The sequence below is a fragment of the Mytilus trossulus genome, chromosome 13, assembly GCF_036588685.1.
Source record: "Mytilus trossulus isolate FHL-02 chromosome 13, PNRI_Mtr1.1.1.hap1, whole genome shotgun sequence".
NCBI lineage: Eukaryota > Metazoa > Mollusca > Bivalvia > Mytilida > Mytilidae > Mytilus > Mytilus trossulus.
This window is the reverse complement of record NC_086385.1, coordinates 36090737-36106205: the sequence shown is the minus strand read 5'-3', so window position 1 is coordinate 36106205 and position 15469 is coordinate 36090737. Positions and strand designations below refer to the sequence as shown.

At 31.8% G+C, this 15469-nt stretch overlaps 1 protein-coding gene across 1 annotated transcript in view; it reads right to left on the bottom strand.

The window, feature by feature from the left end:
* LOC134694328 (uncharacterized) overlaps positions 1–15469 on the bottom strand; it is a 70637-nt gene that overhangs the window by 42851 nt on the left and 12317 nt on the right. The window contains exons 2-3 of the mRNA XM_063555332.1: positions 5231–5890; positions 1164–1314 (exon numbers count right to left, since the gene is read on the bottom strand). Of these exons, the coding sequence (XP_063411402.1) occupies positions 1164–1314; positions 5231–5890 (811 nt within the window). The remainder of the gene's footprint in view (positions 1–1163; positions 1315–5230; positions 5891–15469) is intronic.

Below are 15469 nucleotides of genomic sequence, written 5' to 3'. Positions count from 1 at the left end.
AATCAGGTGAAAAATAGCCTATATGCAAATTTTCATGAACTTGTAAATACAGGATCTAAACTGTATCGTATGCCCTTAAAGTGGTACCCAACACTTTAACTAAAATTAATTTGGCTTGTTTAATTTTTATGAAATTTTAATAGAGAAATTTACAACCAACCGTTTTATCAGAAAAATTACACTGGTTATATAGCAGTTTGACAAATGCTTATTTTGATTACTGAGATGCTTAGGTGTCAGACCACCAATTAAAAATCCCTATCTGTTCAACCAAATTTTGCAATTTCACAGCTTTCTAAATATTTTACCTTAAGTTTAACTTCATGGAAACCAGGTATATCTTGAATTGTACATGTACAATGTATCACCTTTCTACATGCCGATTTTCAACTAATGTTTAAAGTCTTGTAACAAATTTCTGAACTTGAAAAGACAGGTACTACCAAAATAACTCCCGGTTTTCTGGAAATCTTAAATTAGTGTACTATGTAGCGCATTAATCCTGAATTTTTAATGCAAACTCATAGGCAAGTGAATTTTGGCTCAAAATGGTCTAAATATATTTCCCTTTCACCAAAAGTTTCATTTCTGTAAATTTGTTGGTTAGTTTAAGTAAACAATGACATCAAAAGCACTATTTTGTGTCAAAGTAGGACTACTTTTACATACATTCTAAATTGGAGGGGGTAATTGGTGGTCTGACACCTGGTTAATATTCCCTTAACAACACAACTTAATTAAAACGTTTAGCTGATTTTACAGAGTTATCTCCCTGTAGTGTTAGGTACCACCTTAAGTTTTTCAAATCCTTTTCCTTTGGTCTTTGAAGGGTTCCTGTCTCATTGTCAATCATACACCCTTTCTTTGTTACACTCATGATACTGCAGTTTCTTAATTACTCATGGAATACCAAATGTTGTTAATTTTGTTAGAAAAGATAAACCGTAAGTTCAAATCAAATGTTCAACGAAGTAAACGTTTTCTTTAGGTATTTCTGCTGACTTTGCAGAATTGGTAAAAGAACATTGAATATCCAGGAAAATATGATTTTTCCCAAATCCATGTTAATTGGTACCCATTTAGTATATTATGTTATCTTTATTAGTTGTTGTTTTTTTCTTCTAAACCAAAAGAGATAATCCTTAAAATCCATAATTTCTTACGCATTTCCATAATCATTTTCTTCTTCATCAACCACAACAATCCCCACTTGGTTTCCATTCTTCTGTCCATCTGTCATATCATCATTATTTTCCTTTATTTCATCTGCCTTTTCTTGGCTATGGTTCTGCCCCATGTTGTCATTACTTACACCTAAAATAAAGTCTATTTTAATTAAAAAATAGTTTAGTGTCAGCGGCTGTTTCATAAATTCCAAGTGGGAACATATATATTACATTATAATAGTAATTATTAAACCATTTTTAAGACGTTTTGGCAACTTTTTTTTCTTTTTTCTAATACAAAATCTGATATGTCATGTTTCATGTGTACTTGAGTTTCTGTCATATTCTAACATGCGATAATTAAAGTCTAAAATCCAAATTAGATACTAGGAGTGTATGATCAATAAAACAACTCCATCAAACATCATTACTCAGCATATGTAAAAAGGCACTACCTTACACAACTTTTATCAACAAGTTATAAACAAGGAAATATATATATTTCTAAATAACATGCAAAGAGGTAAAAAAAGTTTAAATCATTTATATCTCTCAAATTTTTTTTCTTTAGTTATGTTAGCCATGGTAAGCATTACATTGTTTTACATTGTCTTATCTGGGCCTTTTATAGCTGACTATATGTGGTATGGGCTTTGCTCATTGTTGAAGGCGGTATGGTGACCTATAATTGTTAATGCTTGTGTCATTTTGGTCTTTTGTGGGTAGTTGACTCATTGGCAATCATACCACATCTTCTTTTTTAAATTACCTCTGTTCATGGTTAATTGTCATAGAAAATAAGAAACCACCGCAGATAAAAATAAGAGTGGTGTTTATAATATAATAATTTCATATATTTCAAGCGATAAAGAACAGTTATAATTCTTACACCATTTTGTAATATATTTAACTACACAACAATGTGTCTCTTGGGTTGTGCATGCTCAATGGTCCCCCTAAACTTGTCGTGCACTGACCCTTGGTGAGAGAGATTTATCAGTTTGACAAACACTAATTTGGATCATTAGAATAGAATGTGGTAAAAAGCTCAGCTGAATTTTACAGAGTTATCTCCATGAAGTGTTATGTACAACCTTAATCCAATGTTAATTAAAGGTTCAGACTATCTTGGACCTGTACATGTATATTTTCAATTTCTAGTTAATGTGATAGCAATTCAAGTTTGTAAAGCGATCAGTATATTCTATAACCAGATGCTCCGCAGGGCGTAGCTTTATACGACCGCAGAGGTTGAACCCTGAACGGTTGGGGCAAGTATGGACACAACATTCAAGCTGGATTCAGCTCTAAATTTGGATTGTGATTTAATAGTTGACACAGCATAGGTTTCTGACACAGAATGAATGTGTTCTAATGAACTTAAAATTTTTGTTTTCTCTTAGAGCAATTCACTATGCTGTTGAATATTAATCCTCTCAAAAAAATGTTTGAAGAAATTTTCTTTTTATTTATGAAATTTCAAATGAGAAAAATTGAACCCAATTTTTTAATCACATCCCCCTTTCCCTTATTCCAAAACTAATCTCAATTAAAATATTCTAATGGAGTTTGCAACAATAACTACTCATTTTAATACATCATAAAATATTAAGATGTAAAAAAACTGCTTGTTATCACTGAATGGTAAAGATTATTTAAATTTATCAGTTGGTAGTAAAAAGTGAATATACATTGTATATTGTATATAACAAAGATTTAAGTTGATTCTGAACAAAGAAAGATAACTCCAATTTAAAAAAATTCTTGCAATAAGATATTTCTTGCTTACTATTCTGGAGATTTGGAAACAGAAGCAACCACAGAAACATACAAAGAAGAAGCAGTTCATCACTGAAGATTTACATACCATACATAAGTACACAAAGTCAAAGCAATTCGGAATACCAGGCATTTTACTTAGAGAAAAAAGGAAGGAACCAGAATCAAGATGAACCACACAAACCACAAACCATATTTATAAAGAAAAGCTTCATCCACGGACATTTTATTAGCAAAGTTAATTTCTATGAACACATATACCAAGATTTACAATTCCCAAAATTGCGGCGATCATACACTTCACCTTTTACTAACTCAATGGAAGCAGTACCTCCCTCGGAGCGAAGCCAGTTGAATTGGTACGGGATGGCCAATGGGGTGTTGTCCAATTTGGAAATGAACTGACATTTTATGAGCTACTTCCATCATTTCTACATTATTACCACTAGAAACTTCTATGAGGACCACTACACAGACGTGCAAGAATAGCAGATAACCACATCGTAAATAACTTTACTGACTAACTTTCTCTTTTAACTATACTAGATTCTTATTTTACTTTCACTTTCACTTTCTATTTATATCTATAACGTCGTCATAACAACCTCTATTGTTCAGGCAAACCGCACAACCTCAAAATCTGTACTTCACTGTTTGATTTCATGTATAATATTGTCCTGAAGACGCCACGCTTGTTGGCGAAACATGTCGACCACAATAAATTAATCACCATGCGGTAATTGATGGGTGTTGTTGTCTTTAATATCGTTTATTCTGGACAAAGAAAGATAACTTTAATTAAAAAAAAAATTGCTATTTCACAATATTGTGAAATTAGATATTTCTTGCCATTGCACAATACTGTGCAATTGAAAAGACTTGCTATTGCACAATACTTAATATAATAATTTTAGATCCTGATTTGGACCAACTTGAAAACTGGGCCGATAATCAAAAATCTAAGTACATGTTTAGATTCAGCATATCAAAGAGGCCCAAGAATTTAATTTTTGTTAAAATCAAACTTATTTTAATTTTGGACCCTTTGGACCTTAATGTAGGCCAATTTGAAAACGGGACCAAAAATGAAGAATCTACATACACAGTTAGATTTGGCATATCAAAGAACTCCATTTATTCAATTTTTGATGAAATCAAATAAAGTTTAATTTTGGACCAACTTGAAAACTGGGCCAATAATCAAGAATCTAAGTACATTTATAGATTCAACATATCAAAGAACCCAACCGATTCATTTTTTGTCAAAATCAAACTAAGTTTAATTTTGGACCCTTTGGACCTTAATGTAGACCAATTTGAAAACATGACCAAAAGTTAAGAATCTACATACACAGTTAGATTCTGCATATCAAAGAACCCCAATTATTCAATTTTGATGAAATCAAACAAAGTTTAATTTTGGACCCTTTGGGCCCCTTTTTCCTAAACTGTTGGGACCAAAACTCCCAAAATCAATACCAACCTTCCTTTTATGGTCATAAACCTTGTGTTTAAATTTCATAGATTTCTATTTACTTATACTAACGTTATGGTGCGAAAACCAAGAAAAATGCTTATTTGGGTCCCTTTTTGGCCCCTAATTCCTAAACTGTTGGGACCTAAACTCCCAAAATCAATACCAATCTTCCTTTTGTGGTCATAAACATTGTGTTTAAATTTCATTGATTTCTATTTACTTAACCTAAAGTTATTGTACAAAAACCAAGAATAATGCTTATTTGGGCCCTTTTTTGGCCCCTTATTCCTAAACTGTTGAAACCAAAACTCCCAAAATCAATCCCAACCTTTCTTTTGTGGTCATAAACCTTGTGTCAAAATTTCATAGATTTCTATTAACTTAAACTAAAGTTATAGTGCGAAAACCAAGAAAATGCTTATTTGGGCCCTTTTTGGCCCCTAATTCCTGAAATGTTGGGACCAAAACTCCCAAAATCAATACCTACCTTCCTTTTATGGTCATAAACCTTGTGTTAAAATTTCATAGATTTCTATTCTCTTTTACTAAAGTTAGAGTGCGAAAACTAAAAGTATTCGGACGACGACGACGACGACGACGACGACAACGACGACGACGCAGCAAACGTGTTAGCAATATACGACGAAAATTTTATCAAAATTTGCGGTCCTATAAAAATGTGATGACTTTAATCCTCAACAAAACTAAAAAGAAATGTAAAAGATGAAATAAGCTTTTTTTCAAAGGAAAGTATTAAAATTGGGTAAAATTCTATTTGCTTATGCCTAGACAATACAGAAATCATTACCATTATATTTTGTGTAAACTTCAGGTAGTATCATAAAATTTTCTTCATTCTCATATTTACTGTTGCCATTTTGTCCTGACCAATCAGCTTCTTTCTCATCTTTGTCACATGACATGTCAATAGTCTTTAAGTCAGCAGACGTTCCCATCTGCTCTGTGTTACTTTGCTCCTGATCTTGTGGAGCACCAGAGTAACTTCCCCTGTGATTCCCACAGGAGTTACTTCCCTTTTCACTTTCATCTTCAGTAACATTTGATTGCCTCTTTTTCACCTCCTTCATAGAATTCCTACTAAATCTATCTCGACAACTGTTCACTTTAGACTTAACAAAATCCTTCCCTTTAACAATAACTGCCCTAAATTTATCTTTTGATGACTTGGCACTATTTTCTTTATTTAGCATAGATTTGACCGGTGAATTGTTTGGACTGTCTTTGAAGCAGAAGTCAAATTGACTGTCCCATTCAGTTAATATTTCATTATTAGTTGTCTCAACTCTGTGTTCAGGAGTTTCATTTGTACCAGTGTTTATTTCTGTTGTCACATGACTGAGTTGGTTGCAATGGTTACTATGCTGATTATGTTTGTGCCAGGTTCCAAGGTCACCTTGATCCCACTGAATGTCATCAACTATATCTGGGACCTCTTGTTTGTTAGCTTCTGAAAAATATCAAAAAGATCGTTATGGTATATTTAATCAGAACAAAATAGAACTGTGAGATCTTTTTTTTGTGGATTAAAGAAATTTTGTATTTTGGTGGGTAACACAAGTGTCAACAATATCTGTACACAGACAGATAATGGACAGACAGATGATTCTTAAATATGTCCAACAGATTCATAAACCCCATAGATTGCGGAAATATATATCTTGCACCAGCCACTGAACATTATGGATTCAATTGCATTCAGTGCAATCTTTGAGCCCAATAAAAACTTACTGTGGATTCATTATTATTTGTGGTTACAGTGAACCAGGAAATTCAATGTTAAATTATTAACAAATTTTCTATAGGCTAAGACTGTATGCTGCAGACTTTGACAAAACCACCAAATGTTATATCCACAAACATGTACAAAATTTTCTTTGATCCACAAGAATTGGTACCGATGAAATGGGTACCCATGAAAATAAGGAATCCACAGTAAATATCAATTATCAGAATTCGGTCATTCAGAATTTTTTTCCTTTACTTTTAACTTTAAAATATAAAATTGAACATTTGTGATTGCCAGATTTGTAATTATGGCAATTGTTTTTACTACCTACAATAAATAACACAACTGTCACGGAATAGAAGTTCCTTCATAATATTAGTTCCAAATGGAACCAGATGCTCCGCAGGGCGTAGCTTTATACGACCGCAGAGGTTGAACCCTGAACGGTTGGGGCAAGTATGGACACAACATTCAAGCTGGATTCCGCTCTAAATTTGGATTGTGATTAAATAGTTGACACAGCATAGGTTTCTGACACAGAATGAATGTATTCAAATGAACTTAAAATTTTTGTTTTCTCTTAGAGCAATTCACTATGCTGTTGAATATTAATCCTCTCAAAAAAATGTTTGAAGAAATTTTCTTTTTATTTATGAAATTTCAAATGAGAAAAATTGAACCCAATTTTTTAATCACATCCCCCTTTCCCTTATTCCAAAACTAATTTCAATTAAAATATTCTAATGGAGTTTGCAACAATTACTACTCATTTAAATACATCATAAAATATTAAGATGTAAAAAAACTGCTTGTTATCACTGAATGGTAAAGATTATTTAAATTTATCAGTTGGTAGTAAAAAGTGAATATACATTGTATATTGTATATAACAAAGATTTAAGTTGATTCTGGACAAAGAAAGATAACTCCAATTAAAAAAAATTCTTGCAGATATTTCTTGCTTACTATACTGGACAAAGAAAGATAACTCTTAATAAAAAAAAAAATTGCTATTTCACAATATTGTGAAATTAGATATTTCTTGCCATTGCACAATACTGTGCAATTGAAAAGACTTGCTATTGCACAATACTTAATATGATAATTTTAGATCCTGATTTGGACCAACTTGAAAACTGGGCCCATAATCAAAAATCTAAGTACATGTTTAGATTCAGCATATCAAAGAGGCCCAAGAATTTAATTTGTTAAAATCAAACTTAGTTTAATTTTGGACCCTTTACACTTTAATTTAGACCAATTTTAAAACTGGACCAAAAATTAAGAATCTACATACACAGTTAGATTTGGCATATCAAAGAACCCCAATTATTCAATTTTTGATGAAATCAAACAATGTTTAATTTTGGACCTTGATTTGGGCCAACTTGAAAACTGGGCCAATAATCAAAAATGTAAGTACATTTTTAGATTCAGCATATCAAAGAACCCAAAGGTTTCAATTTTTGTTAAAATCAAACTAAGTTTAATTTTGGACCCTTTGGACCTTAATGAAGACCAATTTGAAAACGGGACCAAAAATTAAGAATCTACATACACAGTTAGATTCGGCATATTAAAGAACCCCAATTATTCAATTTTGATGAAATCAAACAAAATTTAATTTTGGACCCTTTGGGCCCCTTTTTCCTTAACTGTTGGAACCAAAACTCCCAAAATCAATACCAACCTTCCTTTAATAGTCATAAACCTTGTGTTTAAATTTCATAGATTTCTATTTACTTATACTAACGCTGTGGTGCGAAAACCAAGAAAAATGCTTATTTGGGTCCCTTTTTGGCCCCTAATTCCTAAACTGTTGGGACTGAAACTCCCAAAATCAATACCAACCTTCCTTTTGTGGTCATAAACATTGTGTTTAAATTTCATTGATTTCTATTTACTTTAACTAAAGTTATTGTGCGAAAACCAAGAATAATGCTTATTTGGGCCCCTTTTTTGGCCCCTAATTCCTAAACTGTTGAAACCAAAACTCCCAAAATCAATCCCAACCTTTCTTTTTTGGTCATAAACCTTCTTGTGTCAAAATTTCATAGATTTCTATTAACTTAAACTAAAGTTATAGTGCGAAAACCAAGAAAATGCTTATTTGGGCCCTTTTTGGCCCCTAATTCCTAAAATGTTAGGACCAAAACTCCCAAAATCAATACCAGCCTTCCTTTTATGGTCATAAACCTTGTGTTAAAATTTCATAGATTTCTATTCACTTTTACTAAAGTTAGAGTGCGAAAACTAAAAGTATTCGGACGACGACGACGACGACGACGACGCCAACGTGATAGCAATATACGACGAAAATTTTTTCAAAATTTGCGGTCGTATAAAAACTTTTCTGGAATATTATTTCCACAGGAATAAATATAACAGTAGATGTTCCTAACAGAATAAATAGTATAGAATATTTGTTCCAACAGGTACAGGTATTATGACATTGTTTATAATAAAGTTTCCATTGGAACATCTGTTAGGTGGAACAAATATACGTTGACTATATATATAGTCATGCTAGTTGTCCTCTTTCTGCAATTTCATTGAATTTTCTATATTTATTTTTAAAGGTATCTTATTCTATCCGTTTTAACCATTAAAAGATACCTTTGTCAAATCTTTTATAAACCTATTTAGAAAAATTCTAATGAGCAAACATCAAGAAAAGCAACAATTTATTTAAACATAAAAAAATGTAGCTTGACAAATGAGAATTTAAGCGGTTCACTGTTTCAATATTTACAGATAATTTGGTTAAGTTTAATGGAGTTGCTAAACTCTGATAATTTATAATGTCTTTGATAATATCAAAACAAGAAGCCATACCTGTACCATAATTGGTAGATTTTGCGTCATGTTTAGGTTTTCTACTCAAATGTCTATAAACCCGTTTCATATTCACGCTTTTTTTATTCCAACACAAATATCATCCTCATAGCAATGTCACAATACAAGAAGTGCTCCCTTGAAGGAGGGAATTCCTTAAACAGATACTGCAGATACAGAATGGCTAATTGATTGTAAGTGTTTTAGACCACTTTCACCACACTTTGCATCCCCATGCATATGGTGGTGAGTTTTTATAGATGGAAGATTTTTGAACTTAGTGAGAACCAATGACCTTCAGCAAGAAGCTGGCAATCCTATCAAAACCTTGTTATAAGCAATGGCACTATAGTAATGCAAAAGCAGCAATTTTATATAAAACTGTACTATTTTAGCTTAAATTCACAGGTTGTTAATACTATGCACAGCCATTTAGATATAAATCATGGCAGGATTATTCTTCACTTAAAAACTATATCTCTGTATATTCCATTAAGAACTTTCTTCAGCTTGAGTATTATCTTCTAATAATGTCTTCTTATAATCATGATAATTCATATATCTCATCATTTTCCAATTAGTATAACAATCTAAGGAACCTGTATTATATCCATAGTTATTGATCAGATCTAGAAGAATTACTTTTCACATAAATCTACTCTAAGATATCCATTTCTGTTCAGTTTTTATCATTGTAGCTTCTATAGAAACAGCAGGACTTCCATAGCATGCATAGAAACATGTACATGTGCAGTAATTCCATATAAAATCAAATGTACCCAGAGTAAATGTTAATTAATGTTCAAAGTTTTCAGAGAAAAATTAATTTACTATTAAGTCATTAACTTAAAGTCCATCTAAAGATTTCTCAAACAAGATCATGCAAAGTTCACTCAAAACCTTTTTGTTTGAAAAATAGTCAAGGTTGAATTTTTAACATACTGAACAAATGCTAAATATCACCAAAAAAAATGTGACACATCCTGAGATACACTGACCAATAATAGTCCCTTGGCTTTATACATCACTTAATTCTAGAAGTTGATACATTTTTACTACATAACACCCAGATATTTAAATAAATTTATCAAATTACCAATCCTATGCTCCTGTCTCTCGTCATCAATATCTGTAGTCTGTTTTTCTTATAGAAATCGAGTGAATATCTGATATGGACTCTTAAGAAAAAAAAGCCACTTCAAATTGGCAACTAGCACTGCCTTCAAGGCTACACATTGGTCTTTTATGAGAGTAAATTCCCTTTTACAACAAAGTCATCCATGTAAATGATCCAAGGCCAAGCAGATGAATATAACATTACAATTTTTTCATAGATTCCACTTGAATCCTGAGAAAAAATTAAGATTCTTGTTGCTCTGGACTTAAAAAAACTTCCAGTGGTCCTGACAAAGAAAAGATTTAAATCCTTTTCCTTAAACTACAAAAATCATAAATAGACACATTTTCTTCGACACCTGACTACGGTAAACCAGAGATAAAAAAAGATTTCAATATTTCAGCTCAACCTCTGTAAATCTTGTTTATAATAGAAACGCAATTGTTATACTTCTCATCTTCAGATAATCCAAAGGACTCACTAAAGCCTGGTCAATTATTTTTGTCTAAATATTTATTTCCTGAATGAAGAATACCACATTTTGAGATGTATTTTTCCATATAATTCACATTTAAAAGATGATAATTGAAAATTCCAAGTCATTTCAGAGGAGAGGCAGCATGAATTTGCCATTGCAGAATAAATGGGCTCACACTTTTTAAAACATCCGTCTTTTAATATTCTTTAATAGACAAAACTCCTGCCTACATTTTTTTCTAACCAACGGAGATTATAATTTCTCATCTACACTTCAATGATTGTTGATGAACAGACACTTTTCACTTTCTCGTTTACATTTAAGGACTAACTAAATCTTTTAAATTTAAAAAAAATATAATTTGTAAAACATCTGTATATATTCTAAAGGGCATTTACTTTTTGAATAACCAATTCAAATACAAATTTATTAAGTTTAAACCCATTGATGACATATTTTCACAACTTAAATCTTTAAAGTTCAATAAATGGTATGCTTCAGTGAAAGTTATCTGTGGTCCGATGAATGACATGGGATAACACTTATAGTGTCAGTTTTTAAGGGTGCAAGACTTTAATTTTTTACTCTGTACTTAATGATTGAATGAATGAACATACAAACAAACACACACACATAAACAAACAAACAAACGAACAAATAAATGAAGGAACAAACCAAAGAAAGAATGTACGAACAAACAAATGAGCTCTATCATGGTTTCCCAGTTTTATTTGTGTAGAAAACCAGAGTGCCTGAAGTGAACAAGACCTTCTGCAAGAAAACTGAGAGTTCTAGTCACTCAATAAGATTTGAGTCAAACACACATTTTGAACTCACAACCTCAGCGTTGACAGGCTAGTGATAATTGGTTAGATTAACTACATACTGTACAACACTCAGCCCGACCATGCCCCATGAATTAATGGTTAAAAGTAACAAGAGTGCACACACTGAAATGTCTCACCTTCTTTACTAATCCTTGATACTATCTTGATAGACCGAAATATAAAGCTTTATTTCAACTGTCACATAAACTCAACATTAACCAAGAAAATGAAACATTGATCAATGAACCATGGAAATGAGGTCAAGGTCAGATGAACCATGCCAGGCAGACATATACAGCTAACAATTCTTCAAAACAACAAATATAGTTGACTTATTGCTTATAAATAAAGAAAAACAGACCAAAACACAAACACTTAAAACTTAGCAATGGACTGTGAAAATGAGGTCAAGGTCAAATAAAAGTTAAAACTTGCATAACCGACATATAGATCATAAAATATTTCCATACACCAAATATAGTTGACCTAATGCATAAAGTATTAAAAAATAGACCAAAACTAAAAAACTTAATTTTGTCCACTGAACCATGATATTGAGGTCAAGGTCAGATGACACCTGTCAGCTAGACATGTATACCTTACAATCATTCCATACATCAATTATAGTAGACCTATTGCATATAGTATAAGAAAAACAGACTAAAACAAAAAACTTATCTATAACCACTGAACCATGCAAATGAGGTCAAGGTCAGATGACACCTGCCAGTTGGACATATACACCTTACAGTCCTTCCATACTAGACCTATTGCTTATAGTATCTGAGATATGGACTTGACCACAAAAACTTTACCTTGTTCACTGATCCATGAAATGAGTTCGAGGTCATGTGAAAACTGTCTGACAGGCATGAGGACCTTGCAAGGTATGCACATACCAAATATAGTTATCCAACTACTTATAATAAGAGATAATTTAACATTACAAAAAATCTTAACTTTTTTTTCAAGTAGTCACTGAACCATGAAAATGAGGTCAAGGACATTGGACATGTGACTGACGGAAAGTTCGTAACATGAGGCATCTTTATACAAAGTATGAAGCATCCAGGTCTTCTACCTTCTTGAATATAAAGCTTTTAAGAAGTGAGCTAACACCGCCGCTGCCGCGGCCGGATCACTATCCCTATGTCGAGCTTTCTGCAACAAAAGTTACAGGCTCGACAAAAAATTACAAAAAAACTCCATTATCAAATGGCAAAATCAAAAGCTCAAACAAATCAAATGATTTGAAGACAACTGTCATATTCCTGACCTTGTACAGACATTTCCTTACCCATGTAGAAATTGTTGGATTGAACCTGCATGGGTTTTAGCTAGCTAAACCTCTCACTTTTAATGACAGTCATGATTGATTGTTGTATACATATATAACATCAGTTTGCAACTCCAATATTTATTTGAATACAAGACAGTAGTACTGCCAATTGCAGAAAGAGAATTTTTTATATCAAAAGAAATGTTGTCAGGGTTCTTTAATATACAACATGTAAGCATCAGGCACTCTCTTTACACATTGAATAATTCCAGTGCCAAAAATATGGTAAATTTTCCTTTTTCAAACAAGTGGCAGGATTTCCTGCCCTTTATCCCAGAAATGAGTATACCAACTTTGCAGAGTCAACCTATAGCTATTTCTCATCAATTTGTTCTCATTCTAATTTCTGTATGACAACTTTTTTACTGGACTTAGAAATCATTTATAATGAATCAATCAATTAATCAATCATAATCAATCAATCAATTAATCAATCAAATTAATTGACTTGAAAAGTTCTATTAAGGTGGTACCTAACACTTCAGGGAGATAACTCTGTAAAATCAGCTAAACATTTTAGTTACGTTGTGTTGTTAATGGAATATCAAGCTTCTCAATGATCAAAATAAGTGTTTGTCAAACTGCTTTATAACCAGTGTAATTTTTCTGATTAAACGGTTGGTTCAAATTTTTTGAAATTTTTATATTTTTGTCAAAGGGTCAAAGTAAATACTTTGTTAAAATTTTAAGAAAATTAAACGAGCCAAATTGATTTTAGCTAAGGTGTTGGGTACCACCTTAAATGTCATAACATCCATCCAACAATTACTTCATTTTAAGTGATGATGACAGTATTCCCAACTTCACAAAACCCTTTTTTGCAAAGTTCAAAATCAGAACATTAGGGTTAATTGCTACATACTTATTATAATAATCAACTGAGATCCAATCACCAATAATGCTGTGTTCATATATAAGGTGACAAAGTCATATATATATATAAAACGTACAAGTGATCAATTACAGGGGCCTGTATTGGAAATACATTTCCTTGACTAAAAAAGTCATATCTAGGTGTAACATGTATAACAAACAATAATTTAGTAATAAATTAACATTACTTAACTATGCCAATTTAAAAGAACATTACAGGGGAGAGAGAAATTGTTTTCCTTATGTAAACTAGATGTGTCAAAATTTCACGAATGGCCCCGTTCCAAAAATTTGAAAAATCTGCAATTTCAACAACACATGTGGACACAAACTAGATGGTAGTCTCACATATACTAAATCTGCTTAAAATCTTAAGGCCTTAAAAAAAAACATATAACTGAGATTTTCAACAATTTCTCAAAGTCCAAAGGCAAAGCCCGTAATTTCGACAAAAATTAGTGAAGCAGAACAAAACTCAAACTTGATCTGAAACTCATCATGGTTAACTCACATACCAAAAACCTTATAATCCAGTTTGTTGCAGAATGACGGAATTTTGGACAAGAGTAAAACTATATATCCCCAACAACTTTGTTGCGGAGCCATAAAAAAATTCTTATGTCTTAAATAAGATGTTAATTTAAACAGGTCCTTTTAATTGTGTTTACTTAAATTGACCTTGAAATAGTTAAGGCTGATCAAATTTAATTGTTGTCAGTAATCTGAGCATGAGGAAGTCAGTTTGTTTCAGGTTACCTTGACCCTTAAGCAAGATGACAGTAGTAATTAAGTAATTTGGACCCCCCTCAAGTCCTCAACCCAATTATTTATGCCAAAGCCAACAGCAGTAAGGTTTAATATGCTTTCTGTCACCAAGTGGCAGTGCTTTGTGTGTCTGTCCTGAAACCCTTTATAAAGTTTTTCCTTAAGATACTTAGTCTATAAAACATTTGATGTCAAATCAGCTTGAAATTCAGTACACATGTTCAATACATAAACTCTTTTTTAAAATTTCAGTCAGCAGTTTTGTCACGTTTTTTTACAGCTCTTAAAAATGTTATACTGGTTAACCAGTACAATGTCCATTCTCATGTTAAAGATATCTATTTATATATTCACTTTCACAGGTACTTTGAACTTTTAGTTCTGTAAATTTAGAAATTATGGCACGGTTTTTATCATTGCAAATATGCGACTCGATCAGAATATTGCAATAAATAAGAACTCACATATCTTATATCTTATAATAAAATTGAGAATGGAAATGGGGAATGTGTCAAAGAGACAACAACCCAACATATATATGTCTTCAGATTGTCCTGAAATCCCAATGAATAACTTAGTAACTCTTGAATTTAAGTCCATTTCCAAATAGCACACTACAATTTCTGAATTTACAGTACCCAAATTCATCATAACATAAAATATTCAAATATAATGCCAAATGACAGTTTGTACCTGATTTCAGAGTTCACTGAACATTGAATTATAAAAGAGTGATCAGGGCACTCATGTCCCATGGACAAACATTCCTGTTTTTGAATATTTTAATAATTCAACATTATGCAAGATTGAATGAAAATTCTTTCTTTTACCACATTTGTAAGTGTTAAGGAAATGGGATTGAAAACCATAATCCTCCTTGTTTAATTTGCATTATCCTGAAATAGACCTTAAAGGATGATAAAATCCAATGAATATGACCATGAAAATAATATGCAAGTTTAAATAACAACTTTTATGTTTAGTTCAATTTATCAATTTTTGGTGTATCTTGAATAATAAATTCAAAGATTGATTATTTATTATTCCAGATAACAATTAACAGTGA